The sequence below is a fragment of the Corvus moneduloides genome, chromosome 18 (assembly GCF_009650955.1).
Source record: "Corvus moneduloides isolate bCorMon1 chromosome 18, bCorMon1.pri, whole genome shotgun sequence".
Taxonomy (NCBI): Eukaryota; Metazoa; Chordata; class Aves; order Passeriformes; family Corvidae; genus Corvus; species Corvus moneduloides.
Window position 1 is genome coordinate 3,090,364 of NC_045493.1, and position 19,950 is coordinate 3,110,313.

Consider the following 19,950-nt stretch of genomic DNA (forward strand, 5'->3'; position numbering starts at 1 on the left):
CCTCCCGCGGTATCAATCGATGACCGGGTGACTTGGTGGCATCTTGGAGAAATCGGGACCAAAGTGTGTGTCAGTGGCGGTGCCAGAGGCTCCCGGATCCCCTCCTTGATCGGAACCCGGCGCCTGCCGTGTGCCCGGTGCTGCTCAGCACCTCCCGGGCTCCGGCCCCGCTCCGAGCCCCGGGGGAAGCTGCACCCGCCCCGCGGCGCCGGGGGCGCGGAGGAGACGCCCGGGGGGCGTGTGGAGATGGGAAAGGCTCCGGTGCTGGGTTGTTAAAGAACACGGCTGATGGTCAAAGCAGATAAAATCGGTTTCTTTGCCGGGTGCTCTCGAGTGCCTTGTTCTACTGGGTCTGCGGGGAGGCGGGGGGGGGGGGCAATGCCGCGTCTGGAGAGCTGGAGGGCTTCTGCGGGAGGAACCGGCGCTCCTTGGCCCTCTTGTTGTGTTGTGTGTGTGTTTAAATAATTGAATAAACGTATCCACTCATTCCCTCTTTCTCCCTCGCATGCAGAGACACAAAGACAGCATTGAAAAGATAGATCTGTTTGACTATAGGAAAGGACAATTAGTGCAACTTCCTGAGCGGCAAACTGGATGTATGGCCCGGGTATTTTTTAAAAAAAAAGGGCTTATCCAAATAGTGAACTCTATTTACAATTTCTGCTTGGCCAGCGGTGGTGGAAGCAGGAGGATGGACGTAGAGAGGGCAAGGGAGGAAACAGGGCTTTCATTTTGCTTCTGCCAGCAACACATTGGTGAGAAGAACAAGACGGGGGGGGGGGGGGGAAGGGTCGCCTTGGTTCGTGGCAAGCAGAAACTGAATGGTGCAAAAAGGGCTTGGAAAAGGTAAAAGGGATGTGAGCTTGGGAGGGAAGAGGTCCGGCCCCAAACCTTGCTGTGCCCTGACATGCCCTGGTCGGTGAGGCTGGGCCTGGCCTGAGGCAGAGGGGAGAGCTGCAGCAGGCAGCTCTGGGTGCTCCTTTATTTTCTTTTCCAGTCCGGGACAAAGTGGAGGCAACTGGAGAGTGTCAGAGCAGCTGGGATGGGGACAAGGTGAATGCAGGTCTTGTGGGGAGGGCAGGAACGGGGGCAGGGCTGGGGATCTGAGCACATGGAGCCCTGATGTTTTGGGCTTCCACCAGAGCCACCACCTGGCAGGATCCGGAGCAGGCTCTGGGTGCTCAGGAGTGAGAGGAGCTGGGAGCTGTGAAGGGCTGCTCGCTGCCAGCGTGGTGGTGACCCCGCGCTGGGGGACAGCACTGCCTGACCCCGCAGTGGCTCTGCCACACTCAGGGCTGGGCCACGAGCAGCCTTTCCCTGGGGATTGCATCCCAGTGAGGGGTGGGGGGGGAAGAATCCTCTCCAAGGAGTGCTTCCCTCTCTTTTTTCCCCCAGTATTCCAACAAGTAACGCTGTCTCTGGGCTTCCTCAGCCCTGCAAAGCCCTGAGCTCGGCTGTGTTGGGAAGGGGACCTGATCCTCCTGTTGGGGGATCTTCAGAGAGATGGGAACGGCCCCTTTGATTGCAGTGGGGCACGATGGGGCTGAGCCTGCCCAGAGAGAGATGTGGGGGGTTTAATTCTTGATATTTTTAATGCCCCACGATGCTTTTTTGGACTCTGGCAGGTTATTTTTAAAAGTTTTTGGGCCAGGCTTTGCATGAAACCCAGTTTGCAAGGCAAAGAACTGCTACAGTGATTCCTCCCTCTCCCCATAGCAGTTTGTATAATCCAAGTGTACAGACAAGCTCCCTAAGGGACCTGCTCCATTACACTTGTGGCCTGCAGTGCCACTCCAGGATGGATCTGTGTCAGCACGGCCCCCGTCTCCTGACACCTTTGGTGGGGCCTGGGCTGGGCAGTTTCCCTCGGAAGAAGCCTGTGATCGCCGCTCCCCAGATGCCCCCCGTGCTCCAGCCAGTATTTACTGCAAACCTGCCAAAGTAAACCAGCCCGCTGCGTTTTATTTCAGATAAACACAGCGTGGCCACGCTGGGGTGTTGCCTTCTGAAGGGCTGGAGACAGAGCAGAGGCTGCGTCGCCGTGGGAAAGGGAGGGAGGAGAGGGATGAATCCTGCAGGATGCAGAGCTGCTGGCAGGCAGGATGGGTCTGGGCCCCTGGGGATGCTTGGAACAGGCGGCACGATAAGGAAATGCATAGATAGGATGCAAAACCCCACTTAGGCTGTGCACGTTGGCCCTGCTCGCCGTGCACCGGGGCTTGTTCTTTCCTGCAGAGCACCCAGCACATGCAGGGGGTGTCAGGGACACCTCAGGGGCTGCTGTCGGAGCAGGGATTGGCGGTGTGCCCCGGGGCACGAATCCCTCCGGGTGACACACACCCACAGCGCATCTCCACAGAGGCCGCGGAGCACACGCAGCCCCTCCACGCACGCACACACGCCTCGGAGCTGCTCCCGCAGGCCTGGGAGAGGACGTGTGGGCCCGAAAGCTGGGCTGCCTTTATTTTCCTCTTGCCTCCTTCCTCCAGCTGGCTCTTCAGGCCACCGGGAGAGAGCCAAAGCCTCTCTCCTCCCACACCTCCAACACATACGCACGGGGAAGGCTCGCTGCAGCGCCGAGCTCTCGTGTAAACGCTAGAAGTTGCTTAGGAGGGTGAAATCCGAGGAAGTGGAGCTCTCCCAGCCGCTCAGCCACCACAGACCCGGGGTCTGGATTGAACCGGGGAAAACCCATCGAGGTGCTGGCAATGGTGGAGTGGAGAAGAGCTGGGGAGGGTGGGAGCCGCTCCCCCCGCTCTGGCCTTTAGCTCTTGTGCTCCGAGATTAGAGAGCCCCGGCCTGGCCGCTCTCCGGGGAGACAGCGGAGACCTTTCATGCCTCTTTGAAGAGCCAAGATAGTGTCGGCCTTGGTGCAAGCCCAGGCTGCAGACAGGCCGGGAGGCGCTGGGGCAGCCGGCTATCTCAGCGTGCTATCACCCTGGCTCCCCCCGCCACCAGCCCCATTCCCACCTCCACCCGCTCCCGGCAGTTCACCATCAGCCACCCTGCTCTCTTTTTCTTTTTTTTTTTTTCTTACCCCCATACCATCCCTTCGCTTTGTCATTCATTTCTGCGGGTCTCCTTATTTATTTACTTCTTCGCCTTGCTTATTTATTTCTGGCAAAGAGGAGGCTAACAAGTAGCTGGAAGCACTGGCCAATATTTAACTAAGATGGCTGGCCATCAGGTCCCTTTTGTTTGCTTGCAAATTAATCATCCAGCGCGCAGTCGGCGCCAGGGTAGATTTATCACACACAGAAGGGGGAATGAGGCGGCCGAAGGGAGACAAAGACTGTTCGCACCTTCCCGCTTTTGATCTTAGATTAGTGCAGCCTCCCTTCATAATACGAGTCTCCGGGGGGCTTCGTCGGGGAGGTCACTCGGAACTGGCGGAAGTTTGCACGCCATTAGCCAGACGCTGGAATTGGAAATCATAAGCGGCAAACATTTTATTCTCCTGCGCCGGTGTGTGCGGAGCGCGGCGCAAGGTGCGGGGCAGGCGCGGAGGGTGGCAGCGACTCCGGTTTCTGCCGCGGCGCCGAGGGCGCGCTCCAGCGGGGCGGGCGCGGGGGCCGGGGCGCGGCGGGGCCGGGGGCGGCTGCGCCTGTCCCGCGGGAGCCCGCGGGCACCTCCTGGTCCCCGTGAGAGAGTGGCACCCCGGTTGCGGTAAATTGCAGCAAACTTCTTGAAGCCGCCGGGCGTTTGCTGTGGGCGCTGATAAAGGGAAGGCATAGGCTTAGGGGGTTCCCACCGCGGCGGGGGCCCGAGAACCGGTTCCGAACAGAGGTTGGAAAGACTCGCTCTCTTGGTCGATAACCAGCCGCACAGCGCAGCCGAGCGCTGCGCGGGTAGCCGGGCTTCTGGCTTCGTGAAACACATCAGACTTCCTCCCCCCCCCGCCATCTCTTTGAACGCATTACTCCCGCTTCCTTTCCTCCCTCCTCCTCTTTTCACCCCCACCCCCGACTAAAGGGGAGATATTTTGGTGAATGCAAAGCGATCCTAGACGCTGGTTACTACAGGGACTTCACCAAGCTGGCGCCAAGCGCTCTTAACCATGTGCGTCAAAAATGCAATGTTAGAAGAGCTAATCACTTTAGAGGTTCCGCTCCCATCTGCGCGCAGCCAGCGCCGAGCCCCCGCGCTCCCCCGCTCCGCTCCCGGAGGATTATCCTCCCCTCTCTAAAGCAGGGTGGGGGGCGTCAGGAGATTCCCCCCCTCCCTCCCCAGGGCAGGGTAGTGATTCGGCACCTCCCAGCGCTGGGATACCCTGCCTGACACGCGTGGGCGCCCCGTGCCCTGCATGCCCACGGCACGCACAGTCGCAAGCCCCCTCTCGCTGCCCTGCACTGTCACACACCCATACCCACCCCCCCCCCCCCCCCAAAGGAATAAATCTCCCCAGAAACTTCCCAGGAGGATCCTGCCCGGCTCTTCCCTCTCCGTGGGGTCGGGTCAGACCCACGCGTGACGCCGTCCCCGGGGGGGTGGCTGGCTCCATGCGAGCCCGGGTTGACCCGGAGCTGGGCCCCCCCGCCCGGCGCTGCCCCAGCCCGGGCGCAGGGAAAGCCGCACTTCCCGTCTCCTCCCCGCGCACCTCGTGGAAGAGGAGGGGTGTGGGAGCGTAACCCTGTCGGCGCCGGTGCCAGCCGAGTGGCCTTAATCCGCAACGCCAAAGAAAGAAAGAAAAAAGGAATAATAAATACATAAAAATCCCATTTTCCAACGACCCCCCGCTTCCCTCCGCGCACCCGCCGCGATCAGCAGCCGCCGGGGCCGGGGCTGAGCCAGCGGCGGCCGCTGCCCGCCCGCCGCAGCCTCCAGCCGCCCACCACAACAATAATACCGGCGGCCGCGGCCGCTGGAGCAGCCGGAGCCGAGCTCCGAGCGGGGGCAAGAGCCGCAGAGCCACCCCCCGAGCCCCGGAGTTCACCCCCAGATTCGCGGGGGGAAGGGAAGCGCCCGGCTCCCGGCCTGGAGGTGTCGTTTAAAGAAAGCAACTTTGCCGGGGAGGGGAGAAACGGCGCGGGGGCAGCGGCAGGGGGGTGACACCAGCCCGGCGGCTGCGGGGACCGGCGGGGAGGGGGCGGGCGTGCGGCGCGGCGGCCTCCCGGGGTGGCTCCGGGCCGGGGGGGACACAGCGGGTCCGCCACGCGTGGAGCCCCCCCCGCTGCCGGCGCTCGGGAAGATCCTACCGGGGGAGAGCGGCCGGGCAGCGGCCGGGGCGGCGAGAGGCCGGGGCCGGGGGGCGAGGCGGCCCCAGCACCCCCCTAGAGGCGGGCGCTGCCGGCCCCTTCCCTCCTCCCTCCCTGCTCCCTCCCCTCTGATCATGTTGACATATTCACACGGCCCGAAGTACTAGTGATGCTTTGCTGCAGCGTTACAGTTTCCGACACCTTCTTTTTATAACTCGGCGCTGTCCCCCTCCACCCGAGCTGTCAGAACCCCGCCTATGGAGCCTCACAATTGGTCCGAAAGCGTCAAAGAGCCAATCAAGGCGGCTCCAGCTCCCCTGTAACCCACAACACATCCCTACGATCGGGTGCACGCAGAGCACAGACTCACAGGGAATTCTCAGAGCCGAGAGGCTCCTTCTCCCTCTCTCTTCTCTCTCTTTCTTTTTTCCTCTCTTTCTCCCTCCCCCCTTTTTCTCCTCCTTTCTCTTTCCCTCTCTCTTTCTCTCTCTCTTTTATGGAGGCAACAGTATAATTCTGCCAGATTTTTTTTTTTTTTTAAGGCAGAGCGAAAGAGAAAGAGAGGGGGAAAAATAAATTAAAAAAAAAAAAAAAAAAGAGGAGGAGGGTGAAAGAAAGAAGAGATCCTGATGGAAATCAGGACACCCTGACCAGCTCCTGCTTGGGGAGTGAGGAAGGCGAGGCGAAACGAGATTTCCCTACAAGTTTTTGCTGCTGAAGGTTGCTCAGGAGCCTTCCTCGGCCGGCGAGGGGGGGTGGGTTTGTTTGCTTCTCTCTGCTTTCCCTCCTTTCCCAGCCTTTGCTCTGCAGCCTGACCGTACGGAGGAAAGGTGGAGGGGTGGGGGGGAGGGGGAAGAGAGCCAGCCACCCAAAAAGAAAACCCAGCTTCGAGCCGTCACCCTCTGCCACGGAAGAGAAGGGGGATTGGGACTAAGAGAAAAAAAGAAGAAGAAAAAAAGGATTTCGGCTTGTCCAGCCCTTCTGCGGCAACAGGAGCAGACAGCGAACCCGGTGGATTTTTTTTCTTCCCTTCTTCAGCGTTTCTTTTCCAGCGCAAGGACTTCCACTCAGGAAAAAAACGCAAACAACTAAAAACCAAAACAAAACCTCAGAGACCGAACACGAGAAAAAGCAAGACTAATAATGAACAATCCTGTTAATCCGCTGTCCCGAGGGCTGGGGATGTGCCCCGGCTCGGGAAGTTGTAGGCTGTAGGAGTTCTGCTCTCCCTCATGTACCGTGCTGTTTAGAGCTTGTTTCCCCCAACCCTATTTTTTTTTTTTTTTTTTTTTGGTGCTTTATTGCTGTTATTGTTATTATCTTAATTTTTCTTCTTCATGATGTGCTGTTAGAAACCACTCCGGGACTACTCCAGCAGTAGGAAGACCGAGGAGTGGAGTGGATGAATTTACCGATGAGAGATCCAGTGATCCCTGGGACGAGCATGGCTTATCATCCTTTTTTACCGCACCGGGCACCGGACTTTGCCATGAGCGCCGTGCTGGGACATCAGCCTCCCTTCTTCCCGGCTCTGGCTTTGCCTCCCAACGGGGCGGCCGCCCTCTCCCTTCCCGGGGCTCTGGCTAAACCCATCATGGATCAGTTAGTGGGGGCTGCAGAGACTGGTATCCCCTTTTCTTCCCTGGGTCACCAGGCAGCAGCCCATCTGAGGCCTTTAAAAACTCTGGAGCCAGAAGAAGAGGTAGAAGACGATCCGAAAGTGCATCTGGAAGCTAAAGAGCTTTGGGAGCAATTCCATAAAAGAGGCACGGAGATGGTGATTACCAAATCGGGAAGGTAGGTCTGGGTCGGGGGTTCGTGCCTTTCCCCCCCCCCCCTCTCCCCCACCCCTCACTCTCTGCACCCCACCAGAGCAAGGCTCTCTCTCCGGCCGCCTCCTCCGTAAATCTCCTTTCACCTGGAATTATGGAAAGCTTTAGGCAGTGAAGATCCGAGCCCGTCTGGGGCACCACGCTGCCGGGAAAAGCCCAGCCGCGACCCGGCCCTGCTCAGCGTGTGCAGGGGGCGAGAGGGTCTCTTCATGGTTCAGTAGCTTAATGCTTTCTGGAGAAGACTGGGAGCAGGAAGAAAATAATTTGGGGTTGGCAAAGGGGCTGGCCTGGTTTTCAGCCTCGCTACACGCAGTTTTTCTTCCGTAAGAAAGGGGAATGAAGGAAAAACCCTTTGGAGCGGCGTCTGGCTGCTCGTGGGGCAGGAGGGCAGACAGGCTCGGTGTGTCAGGCTGTGCCTCTCTCTGTGCTGGGATCTCGGCTGGGTTTGTGCTGACTGATTATATCTGGAAATGTACAGAAAAGCTGACAAAGTCCCCAGCCGTCCTGCAGCCGCTGCTGGAGTGGCAGGGAAGGGTTTGCAGCTCGGCGCTGCCTGTCCCTGTATTTATGTAACCTTCACGTGGGAATGAATGAACACACACGGCGCGGCCACGCTCGGCATTTCTGCTTTTCATAGGTTTACCCGTCTGAAATCCCTCTCTGTATTCGCTACTCATTGACATCTGGACTCTTTTAAAACTCTACCTATTGCTGTGATGAGATGTAGGGTGAAAACCCCCTTTGCACCCGGGTGTTTTTCTAAGGGGCTCTCTGAGAAACCTCCCAAACTCTCCACATGTGATTTGCCAGGAGCATTACTCGAGGAAGCCACTCCTGAAAAGTCTTCTTAGATGGCCTTCAGCTGCCTTGCTGGAGCTTCGCCTATTTGCAAAGCACCAGTTGCAGGCTACAGGCTCAGGAAAAAAAAAAAAATAAATACAAGCCCTAAAAGCAGCAAGGAGGAAAAAAAAATTCCCCTCGCCCATTTTACTGCTTTCCCGAAGTTTTTTTCTGTTAATTGTGGTCAAAAGTTTTTGCGTGAAAACCTCGGCCAGTATTAAGAGCCCTTACATGTTGCAAAGTCATGTGTTTCCTTTTAAGTTGAGATTTGCTGAATGCCAACCACTCGATATAATAAACAGCAAATTTGTGGTATCCTGTTGCAGTTTGGAGCCGGACTTGGGAGCGGAGGGGAGCGGGGTTTGCAGGGAGCCCTCGGCACACGGGGGGATCCCCGGGAGGCTGGAGCACGGGGAGAGCCCTGGCAGCCACCCTGTCCTCGCTGGGGGTTTTTTATTCTCCTCTGTAAAGTGCAAAACTCCGCTCTTTACCGGGAGATTGGGTTGTGATAGTTCAGACGATTTATTTTATCGGGGTGCGATCAGCTCCCATTTCTTTGTTTAGCAGGCAAAAAGGAAACTAATGAGAGATCAGAGAGCCCCAAATGGGCCTTTGCTGTTTAGGAATGGCACAGAGAGGTAAGCGCCTGCTGATTTCTAGGGAATGAGTGCCTTTCCCATCCAGGGACCATTTTCTCCTGCAACTTTTAAGCTTTTGAGAAACCTTTTCGCTGGGGGCGGGGGGGGGCGGGGGGGGGAACACGACCTTTTTGCTGGACACAGACTTCCTTTGCTGCTTTAGAGAGCTGAAGTAGTTGCTTGGTAGACGCGCTACCAAAATTCAGAAGCTTATTTAAAGGCTGTAATTAATTTTATTTTATTTTTGTCTTGTCTTTTCTTTCCTCCCCCGCCCTCCCCCTTCTGCCCATAGGAGAATGTTTCCTCCATTTAAAGTGAGATGCACTGGACTGGATAAAAAGGCCAAGTACATTTTATTGATGGATATTGTGGCGGCTGATGATTGTAGGTACAAATTCCATAATTCCCGGTGGATGGTAGCCGGCAAGGCTGACCCTGAAATGCCAAAGAGAATGTACATCCACCCGGACAGCCCGGCCACCGGCGAACAATGGATGTCCAAAGTCGTCACCTTTCACAAGCTGAAGCTCACTAACAACATCTCTGACAAGCACGGATTTGTGAGTGTCTCTTACACCTTCCTTTGCCCCCTTTTCCCCTCCCTCGCCACCCGGCCGGAGCAGGAGGTCCCGGCGGGGGGGTCTGCCCGGAGCACGGCGGCTGCTCGGCCGGGCTGGCCCCGCGGCCCCGCTGGCAGCTCCGGCAGGCGGCCGAAATGCGGGGAAAACGGGGCATAAAGACCTCCCCGGGCACCCGGGGACGGGCATCTGTCCGGTTTATAGTAGTCCTTGATTTTTCCTCGTGCTGGGGTCAGGATTAAAGGCTGGAGTTTACTCTGTAACCTCCCCATGCCATGCAGCGTTTACTGTAGGGATACATTTCCAGCGCAGCGCAACTCGATATTTCTCAGAGCTGCGGTGACTTTATATATCTATATATATTTTTAATAAAGTCGATCACACTTTCTAAGCGTAGGAAAACGATATGCATATGTGTATAAAGGGCTTAAAGGCCTAAGTACGCAAACGTTTAAATCTATATTAATCTGGATAATGTAAAGCAAGCCGGAGTGAAAATAAACAGGGACCAAAAGCAGAGGTCAAGTTGCCCATTCATGTCTATCCACTCCTTTACATTTACCGGGTGTGCAGAGATAAAAACTTACCCTGAGAGTGAAATCAAACAAACCTGCTGATAAGTGCTCTGTCGATCCTGGCCATTTCTTTCAATTCCTGGGAAAGCCTCTGCCGCGGAGCCGGGGCTTGCTGCTGGTGGCCGCGGCGGGGGGATCTCTAATGTGCCGAAGATTGCATTTGCTGCCTGTGATTTGATTAGACGATACATTTTTGCCTTTCGCAGAAGGCCTTAAGTGAATTGGGGCACGCAATTAGACCGAGCCGAAGCTCTCGTGGTGGTGTTGCAATTGTAGCTGCTGTTGCATTACTTGGGTTTTTTTAATATTTATTTTTCACTTTGAAATCAAAAGACATTGCTGCCGGAGCCCAAACAGCTTCTCCCCCTCTCCGAGCAGAGCTCTGAAGGGGTGCCCCCCTCTCTCCTCTCCTTCGAGAGGTCCAGCGAGAGCCTAACCCCGGCGAGCTGGAGCTGTCAGTACTTTTGGTTGGATGCTGCGAGGCGTGTGCGTGTGTTTGGAGTGTGCTTGGCAGGGAGGAGTGAGGGGAGGAAGGAGAGGGAAGGCAAATTAGGAGGAGAAAGTGCCGATGGCCGGGGGAAATGCTGCTCCTGCTGACCGTCTTCTTTCCCTCCCTCCTGCCCTCTCTGCTGCCGGCCGCTGCCCCCCCAGACCATTTTAAACTCCATGCACAAGTACCAGCCCCGGTTCCACATCGTCCGAGCCAACGACATCCTCAAGCTTCCTTACAGCACGTTCAGGACCTACGTTTTCCCGGAGACTGAATTCATCGCAGTGACCGCATACCAGAATGATAAGGTAAGGAGATTAAGAGAGGATTTGTTTTACGTGTTTTGGCTTTTAAGAGAACTTTTACTCTGCATTGTTCCCTTAAAACTCACGAAGCCCATCCCGCTCTTCTCTCTCTCTCCCCCTCATCTTTTCCCCCAAAACCTCCTTGATCCGACTTCGGGAAGGCGCTGGGGGAGGGGGTCGAGCACTCTCCTAATACCGACCTCGGGGAGGCAATTAAAAGGAGGGAGGACTGGGGGTGGTGGGGAGAATGTTTAGGGGTTTTCTACCATTTTTTTTCCCCCGGTATCACTCCCCAGTATAAGGAAAGGGGTGGGGTGGGGTTTGCTGCTCTCGGTGTGGATTTAATCTAAGACGCATCAGGAAAAAAAAATTAATAAAAGAGACTCGGCTCCGTGTGTCGAAAGACAGAGTGGGGAGAGCAGCAGGGCTGAGATTTTGTAATTCTTCCTGGCCTTTGTGCTGTTTTAGCTCCTTTAACAGCAATTGGCAATAAGGCTGGAGCGAACGTCTGGTTCCTATTATTATTATATTATGATTTTTTTTTTGCATCCTGCAGTGTTTTATTATTTTTTGTGGTGCAGAAATATGCTCTGGTCAGAGAGGGGTATCTCGCTTGAATTTAGCTGGAAGGGCTGAAAGAGCCCGTGTGAGAAAGTTCTGCAGCACTGCGAACGCTGCCTCTCCATTGCTGCTGGTTTATTGTCGCTTGCGACGAAGGTGGTATATTTGGGAGAGTGGCAAATGGCGAATTTACGATAATTAAGTCAAGTGGAAGGAAGCGAAGGAGCCAAAAAAGGGGCTTTGATTTTTTTGTTGTCTGTGAATTATAGCTTTGCATTCGTGTGCGTTGAGCGCAGAGGCTCTGGATGCGCAGCGCCCGCTCGCTGCAGCTCCCCTGTGCCCCTCTCTGCCCCTCACATCCTTCCCCGTTAAGAATTCATGGGGAAAAGGGGGGGGGTCCGTACCCTTCTGCCCTCGCGTTCCAAAAAGCCACTTCCCCCTCGGGGCTCGGGCTATTTTCCTCTCTCTCTGCGGCCGGGCACTTGCAAGGAAACTGAAAGAAAGTGAGTGCACAGAGAGTAGACTTTGCTTTGGGACTTATCAGCAGGGCTGGTCGCCCCGGACTATCAGCTGGGGGCGGCTTGGTTGAAGGACAGAAATGAGCATATTTGTGTGATTGCCATGAAATCGGCTGGAAGCGGCGTGCGGAAGCGGCGGGGAGCCCTCGGCTCGGCGCGGGGGGAGCAGAAGGCACGGCCGGGAGCACCTGGATTAAAAGTCCCGCTGGTTTTAGCAGTGGGGTTTTCCTGCTCTTTCCTGATCCCGTGTGTGCGGCGGCCGGGTGACTCGGGAGCCGAGGCCGGTCCTGCCCGCACTCGGGCGCAGGCGGGGTTTCCTTTTCGGGATCCTCCTCTGCTCCTAAACTGGGGGGTTGCTGTGCTTCCAGCCCGGTCCGAGACCGGCAATGGAGCGGCGGGGAGGCGGCATTCCCGTTCCCACTGCTCACATCCCGTTCCAGCGAGGTGAGCCCCCGCCAGGCTGGGAATTCGGCTCCGTGCATCGTACGCGGGGCACCGGGCACTTGCGGGATGCCCCGCACCCCCCATCCCTCCCCACGGTTGTTCCCTGCCATAACCTGAACCCCGAAGCAACCCAGACCGAAAAACTTCCACACACACCCCCCCAAAAAAACGAGCAGGCTCCTGGCACCCCTGGCGCCCCAACACACACGGAGCATAATGCGATTATATAAAGTATTTTATTATAGCGGGGGGGTGGGTATGATTCCTTTGTGGTTTAATTATGGTATTTAAAGAGTTTTAAGCACAGGCACAACTTGCATGGATCTCATTGCACGGCTCAATTAATTCCGATGTGGTGGCAGCAACACGGGGCTCTTTCATTGCCACCACGGCCCAGGTCGCCGGCCAGCCCGGCGGGGGGTTGAGGGCGAGCTGCTTCCAAACAGCTCGGGAAGACGTATGGATTCACCCAAAAACCAGGGACCTTTGCCCCCTGCCCTGTCCTGCTCCTGCCGGGGTCCTGCCAGCGCTGGGGGAACTGGGAGGAGTGGGGTTTGCTGTTGTTTTTTAGTACAAAAATGTCCTTATTCTGCCCCAACCCCCTGGCTATTTTTTTTTTTCTCTCTATCCTATAGATCACACAATTAAAAATTGACAACAACCCCTTTGCCAAAGGTTTTCGGGACACCGGGAATGGAAGGAGGGAAAAGAGGTGAGTCTGGCTCGATTCTGTACAGGCGCCTCGTTTGGTTTTCCTGTGTTAAGCTCAGAACACGAGCAGAGGTCAAAATCACCTTGCCTCACCTCCAAACCACACTTCCCCCCGCCAAAATCCATAAGGATCTTGGCGTTAATAACGTCAAACGGATTGCATGGGAATTCTTTCCTGCTTTCCACGTTTAGTTTTCACATCGCAGAGGATGACTGGCCAAAGGGAGTGCAGTACATTAAGCAAATATTAGCAGAGAAGAACCTTCCCTTACAAATTCGAGAGGGAATATTACAGTGTAGTTTGGATCTGGGACTGGAGAAGAGAGAGAAGTGAGGGCTGAGCACTGCTTGAATCTCCTCTGGCATTTTCCTGGGGACCGTATGGAAAAGACTAAAATGTGGAGGAGAAACGTATAAATAAACTGTTTGGACAGAGGGATCTCATGAATATGGAAGTAATTAATGATAGAAGATTCTTTATTTTTCCAAAAGCAGCAGGACACAGTTTATGCCCCAGGTAGGCAGGCAGAACTTGTTATAACGGGACTCAAGATTTTTATTTTTAATATGAGAAGAAAATATAAGGAGAAAAAAGAGAAGGGGACAATATTTTTCCTTTGACGGGAGATATGTCTGTTTTGTTGTGTTACAGGAGACAAGGTATTTTAGCCATTTGCACGGGGGGTTAGATAATGAATAAATGAATCAGTTCCTCTGTTTTCAAGCAAACAACAAAATAAAAGGTGGGGGGAATGTCATGTAAACCAAGAGGCCTCTCTGCCTGCCCAACTCTGAGCCCAGCACACACACAAACATGCGCCCGCCAGCTCCTCTTGTCCGTCAGTGTGAAAATAAAGCCAGCGCTGGAGCCACAGGACGGAAATGATTTCTAATTTCTCTAAATATAAATAGATTTTTACTCCGGGTTAATTGTTGGTGAAAAGATTACATAAAGTGCCTAACAAAATAACCACTTCCTAGCAATCTTAGCAACCATTAAGATGGCTCATATCTCTGGAACATCCTTGCCTTTTAAAAGCTAATCTCCAGGGAATGCTTCCCTCTCCCCTCCGCCCCTTGTCTTTAATATCAGCCCTCGCTGAGGAGCTGCTCAGCTTCCAAGAAATCTCCTCTCATTAGCAGCCAAGCCCTGCCTGCCAGAAACGCGTTCTCCTCCTCGAGGCTCTTAATTCCCCTGTGCTACTCGTGCCCAAATAGGAACTCCAGAAGGGGCTGGGGAGGAGGAGGGGTCCCGGGGGCGCCGGGGGCCGCTCGCCCAGCGGGTTCTGTGCCCGCAGGAAGCAGCTGACCCTGCAGTCCATGCGGGTCTACGACGAGAGGCAGAAGAAGGAGAATCCCACCTCGGACGAGTCGTCCAATGAGCAGACGGCCTTCAAGTGCTTTGCCCAGTCCTCGTGTCCCGCCGTGCCTGCCGTGGGCACCTCCAGCCTCAAAGGTGAGAGCTGCGGCCCCTGGACTCCCCTGGGAGAGCCTGGGTGTCTGCTCTGTGTGGTGACAAATCCTGGCCTGTGCCGCTGCCCTCTGGCACTGGCCTGTCTTCCTTCCTTCCTCCCTTCCCTCTTGCCTTCCTTCCTACCTCTTTCCTTCTCTTCTCATCTCTTTTCTCTCTCTGCTCTCTTCTCTCGCTTCTTTCTCTCTTTAGTTTTTCCTCCCTCTCTTTCCTTCTTTCCATCACTCTTCTTCTTGTTTCCTTTCTTTTTCTCATTCCTTCTCCTCCCTACTCCCCCCTCAGTCTCCCTCTCTGCCTTCCTCACTCTTCCTCTCCTTCTCCCTCTCCCCCCTGGCCTCCCTCTCCCCTTGCTGCACATTCATCCCTCCCCTCCTTGGTTCAGCAAGGAGCCAGCTCCAAGTCAAGGGAGCAAAGACAGACCACGGGGCAAAAGTTCAAAACTGGAGTCACTCCATTAATATTCCTCACTGAATCTGTTATTAGAGGAAGGATCTTTCCCCTGGATACAGTCCCGAACTTTGTTATAGAAAAGTCACCCTGGGTTTCTCCGTGCGGGGTTGGGAGCTGTCTGCAGCCCTCTCGTATGTATTAATCCATCCCGGGGCGGGGGGGCAGGGGGAGGAGGAAACAACCTCTTTTTTGTAGTTGCTTTACTCGTTTTTTTGAAGGCCTGCCGAGCTGAGGGGAGGGGAGCTGGGAGGGGACCCGAAAAGCAAACCAGAGCTTCGCACCTGGGGCGCTGAAATTAGGAGTGCAGAGGAATCCAGCGAAGCCGTGCATGTGTTTGGGGAGAAGGGGGCCCAGGGGGTGATGAAGACGGCTGCGGGGTGTCTCTGTGTGCGTTTTCAAAGTTTGCCCGTTGAAAGGGATTGAAACTTTGGAAAACGTCGTAGGAGACACATCCCCAAGGCCCTTCAGCCCTGCCCCGAGGTTGCTGCTGTCCCGTTCCTCCTCTACCCCCGCTGCAGCCGGGGAGGGAGGGGGGTCCCTGGGGGCTCCCGCAGCCCCGGGGAGCCCCGGGGAGCGGGGCCGCTGGCCCCGGGCCCGCCCGGCTGGGGGGTCGCTCCTCCGGGCCGCCGCTTTGTTTCGCAGCCAATTTCGCTGCGTTGTGTAAAACTCGGGCTGGCTTCGACGGGGTGGGAGGTGGGAGCCGGGGGCTGTAGTTATTTATATAATAATAAAAAAAAGAGAAGCATTTCCACACAAACCTCTGGCCGGCCAGGAAGCGTCTCTGCCCCCTCTCCCAGCCCGGTGGGGATTTCGGGATGTGCAGTGCCGGATCCCAGCCCCGGGCCCCCTTTGTCTTGCAGATCTCTGCCCCAGCGAGGGAGACAGCGATGCAGACAGCAAAGACGATCCCTTGCTAGAAGGCAACGAGTCGGGCAAAATCAGCACGACCACCGCCGCCACCCCAGCGCCGGCCAGCTCCGCTGCCACCGCGGGGGACCACCCCCGGGACAAGGGGGGCAGCCCCTCCAAAAGCCACTTCTTCCCTGGGGACTCGGCAGGGAGTCGGAGCCGAGAGAGGACTGAGAAAGCCCCTCCGGACTCCCGGCACAGCCCGGCTGCCATCTCTTCCAGCACCCGGGTGGGAAGCCTGAGCGGCGAGGAACTGAAAAGCCCCCTCAGGGATGGCCCCAAAGTAGATGAGAACCGACTGCTGGGGAAAGAGCCCTTCACCCCCCTGACGGTCCAAACCGACAGCGCGGCCCACCTGAGCCAGGGACACTTGCAGAACCTCGGCTTCCCCCCTGCCCTGGCCGGCCAGCAGTTCTTCAACCCGCTGGGGAACGGGCACCCGCTGCTGCTGCACCCCGGGCAGTTCGCCATGGGGGGGGCCTTCTCCGGCATGGCCGCGGGCATGGGGCCCCTCCTCGCCACCGTCTCGGGGGCATCCGCCGGGGTCTCGGGACTGGACAACACGGTCATGGCCACGGCGGCGGCCCAGGGACTCTCGGGAGCATCGGCGGCTGCTTTGCCTTTCCATCTGCAGCAGCACGTCCTGGCTTCACAGGTACTGCGCTCCCCCCGCGCCGCCCCTCCGGGCCGGGGGGCTCTGACCCTGGGGACGGGGGGCAGCGGGCACCTCCTTTGACTTCCCGCGGTGTCCCCCCCACTGCCCCTCCCAGGGGCCAGTCACAGGGCTTGGCAGAAAGGCGGAGGAGAGAAAGCTCCGGGCGGGGGGTGGCCCAGCGTGATCTCCCTGAGCTCTCCCACCCTCCCCGCTGTCCTCCAGAGCCCTGCACCCGCGGCTGCCACCGGGGCAGGACCAGGGCGCAGCCCGGCGCTGTGGGGCGCGTCCCAGCCTGCGAAGCGGAGCCGCTGTCGGGGGGGATGTGCCCGGGGCTGCCCTGCGGAGCGGGGCTGGGGGCTGGACCTGCGGCTGGAGGGCGCTTGCCCCAGCGCAAGGGAATCGCCCGGTGAGGGGAGAGCGGGGAGAGACCCCACGGCCATTTGGGCCCGGCGGGAGGGGGGCCGTGCGGGGCAGGGCCCGGGCGGGGTGTGCCCCGTTGGCTCCACGTGTTTGTGGCCTCGGCAGCGGGAGGACAGCTCTCCGTGCCCTGCCAGCCCTCCCGCTGGCGGGCGCAGGGGAGTCCCTGGCGCGGGGGTGCCGCGCAGCATCCCCGCGGTGAGCGTGCGGGCCGGTAACCCTTTCCTCTCTCTCCTCCCCTCCCGCAGGGCCTGGCCATGTCTCCCTTCGGCAGCCTTTTCCCCTACCCCTACACCTACATGGCCGCGGCGGCCGCCGCCTCCAGCGCCGCCTCCAGCTCGGTGCACCGGCACCCGTTCCTGAGCGCCGTGCGGCCGCGGCTCCGCTACAGCCCCTACCCGCTGCCCGTGCCCCTCTCGGACGGCAGCAGCCTCCTCACCACCGCCCTGCCCGGCCTGGCCGCCGGCTCCGGCGAGGGCAAGGCGGGCGGGCTGAGCGCCAGCCCCGGCTCCGTGCCCCTGGACTCCGCCTCGGACCTCACCAGCCGCTCCTCCACCCTCTCGTCCGGCTCCGTGTCCCTGTCCCCCAAACTGGGCGCGGACAAGGAGGCGGCCACCAGCGAACTGCAAAACATCCAGCGCCTGGTCAGTGGGCTCGACCCCAAGCAGGACAGATCCCGCAGCGGCTCCCCGTAACCCCCCGGCCTCCGGGAGCTCATTTCAAATCAGTCTCGCAGTGCACTTTGTTTGAAAGAAACCACATCCTCCACCCCGCGAGTGTTTGTTTTTTTTTTTTAGCCCCGTCCTTTATTTTGGTTTAATTTTTTCTTTTCCTCTTTCTATATTTTTTTGTCGATATAAAATCCCGCGGCGTTGTGTGCGTGCTTAGCAACCAAAAGGTATCTGGTGGAGCAGGGGGAAAGGGTCGGGGATGGGGGAGCGCTGGGTCGGAGGCTCCTCGCAGGGAGCAGAACTGGCCGGATCGAGGCACCGGTGGGGTTTGTGGCATCCTCCTTTTAGTTTGTTTTTTAACGGTGTAAAAAAAAAAAACCAAAACCAAAACACGCTGGAAAAAAAGAAAAGAAAAGAAAAAAAAAGGAAAAAAAAGAAGACCTAAAAGAAAAAATAAAACAAAAAAATCAAACAAACTTATGAATAAAAATTTAGTGAGAGAAGTGATGTTTTTTCTCTCCGAAAGAAAAGTGTGTAAGTAACTCGCATATTGGTTCTTCAACAGTTGTTTCCTGGGCGGGTTGTTAACCACAACCCCCTCAGTCGATATTAAGGGAAGCTGTGTGTTTAAAATACTATTGTGATGTCCGAGAGCCAGTTGCTGGCTTTTTTTTTGCATGTTCCAGAGTAGTCTGCTTTTCTTTTTTTTTTTTTTTTTTTTTTTTTTTTTTTTTTTTTTTTTGGGAGGGGGGTGGTATTTTTTATTTCAGTGGGGTTTTGTTGTTTATTTTTAATGCTCGTTTCAAATCCCAGGGAAAAAATTGATATTAATAATAATAAAAACAAAAATAAGACCTTTGTCCCTCTACCTTAAATATCCTCCCTTGTAGCAACAAAAATAAGTGTAGTTGGAAAGCAAAAAAAAGTGAATTTATTTTATCTAAAAATCTCTGTAGCTCGACTGTAGGTTTATCACAGCTTTCCCTCTTTAATTGTATATGCAATAACAAGGTTTAAACATACTGAGAAGAAGAAAAGAGCGGACACTATTATTAAAACAAAGTATTTATGTAATTATTTGATAACTCTTGTAAATACGTGGAATATGAATACTCGAAATTAAACTTTAATTTATTGACATTGTACATATCTCTGTAAATACGACTGCAGCAGTCTTCTTGTTTTTTCCTTCTGTTTTTATTTTTAGTCGTTTTCATTTCAAGTTGGTAATGCCTTTAAACATAGATCCCGACCCAGAGGAGAAATTCCCCCATTTGTGAGGGCTCAGTTTTTAAATCGGAGCTCAGCCCAGGAAAACCTCGTCCTTTTGCCAAGGAGCCGAATCCGAAAGGCAAAGCAGAAAGAAACCAAATTAATCAAAGACCTTAAAAAAAAATCAGAGAAAAAGACAAAGCAGTGTGCCATGGTAGCTTTTAATCCTCGATTTCTTCAGTGTTCGAAATGTCAACAACCACAAAATTATATACTTTAATACACGACAACAGGCTTCTCCAGTGGCTTGAGAGAGAGAAAAAAAAGGTGAAGATTCTAGGGTTTTCTTTACTTTCTATTATTTTTCCCCGTTTCCTCGGTGTGTCAGAAAACAACCCTGCGATGGAGTTTTACTACTGTGCTTATTGTTGTCTTTGTTTGAGTGAGTGCATATTTTCTTGGGTTGAAAGTCAGGTGCTCAGAGCTGGTTCAAAGGAAAAAAAAAATGAAGGTCTATTTTGTGTTATATAAATGTTGAGAAGTTCTTGCTATTTTTTTTTCTGTAATTTTTTTTTTTCCCTTTTAAAAGTCACTGAAGTTTCAATAAATTTTTATTGAAATGTCTTGGGCGTACTGTGAAATGCCTTCACCCCAACCCTCCCCGAAGTGCCTGGGAGGATGGAGGGGTTGAAAGATATATATCCCTCTTCTGCCTTTCTCCTCCACCCCCTTTCCCGCTCCCAATATTAAGATATTTCTCCTGGAAGGAGCTAGTACGAACCAGTCGAGGTGGTGTCATTTGAATTGTTGGGGGGGAAAGACGAGTTTCAAGCGAGCTGTTTAATGTACCTTTTCCGTCTTTATCCCTCTCGCTTTTAAAGTCGATCCAGAGGCTGCTAAAGTCACCTCTTTTAATGGAACAATATTAAGTGGCGTTTGAAAAGTTAATGAGAAAGGCTCAGCTATGCTTTTATCTGTCATAAATTAATAACGCAAAAGTGAAGAATTAGAGAATAGATCGGTTAAATTTTAATGCAGAGCCCTCCTTCAAAGTTTCCAGGTGAAGTGCTCAGGACTTGATGCTGTTGCTGGGCTCGTTTCCCTCTCCTGTCCGGGCAGAGGATTCGGCTTACCCAGTTAGTTATCACCTGGAAATACCCGATTTTAAAAAATTCATTTTTCGCCCTTTCATTGGAATCGCCCCTTCGGCTCGTGATATATCGAGATGAAGCTGGAAAACGGCTGGAACGGGGACAGACAGCCCGGCTGGATGCCGGCTGGACCAGTGGCCTGGGAGGTCACTGAGAGGAGAGCTGAGGAGATCTGGCAGCCCCTGCCGTACCTCTGCCAGCCTATGAGCACATCCTTTAGCAGAACATATATATTTCTTGTTAATGAGATTTTTTTCCCCCCATCCCTTCAACAGTTAGTGGCCCGTATATTGAAAAGTGATTCATCCTCCGCCAGTAATAAATATT

At 55.1% G+C, this 19,950-nt stretch overlaps 1 protein-coding gene and 1 long non-coding RNA gene across 5 annotated transcripts in view; one reads left to right on the forward strand and one right to left on the reverse strand.

Moving 5' to 3' along the window:
• Window positions 1-19,095, forward strand: part of TBX3 (T-box transcription factor 3) — a 179,061-nt gene extending 159,966 nt beyond the window's left edge. The window contains exons 1-8 of one of the 4 annotated variants that reach the window (XM_032127827.1): window positions 5,741-5,950; window positions 6,548-6,992; window positions 8,798-9,065; window positions 10,310-10,456; window positions 12,612-12,688; window positions 13,986-14,143; window positions 15,469-16,172; window positions 16,838-17,284. In XM_032127827.1, the coding sequence (XP_031983718.1) occupies window positions 6,598-6,992; window positions 8,798-9,065; window positions 10,310-10,456; window positions 12,612-12,688; window positions 13,986-14,143; window positions 15,469-16,172; window positions 16,838-17,284 (2,196 nt within the window). In that variant the 5' untranslated portion in view covers window positions 5,741-5,950; window positions 6,548-6,597. Of the gene's footprint in view, window positions 1-5,740; window positions 5,951-6,547; window positions 6,993-8,271; window positions 8,506-8,797; window positions 9,066-10,309; window positions 10,457-12,611; window positions 12,689-13,985; window positions 14,144-15,468; window positions 16,173-16,837 lie in introns of those variants that run through there. The other 3 variants (XM_032127826.1, XM_032127828.1, XM_032127829.1) reach the window with 3 other exon arrangements.
• LOC116452926 lies at window positions 3,425-5,184 on the reverse strand. Its single transcript, XR_004243631.1, has 2 exons — window positions 4,934-5,184; window positions 3,425-4,658 (listed from the first exon to the last, which is right to left on the reverse strand). It is a non-coding gene; the product is annotated as an uncharacterized LOC116452926 (long non-coding RNA).
• Window positions 19,096-19,950: the final 855 nt, after the last annotated feature.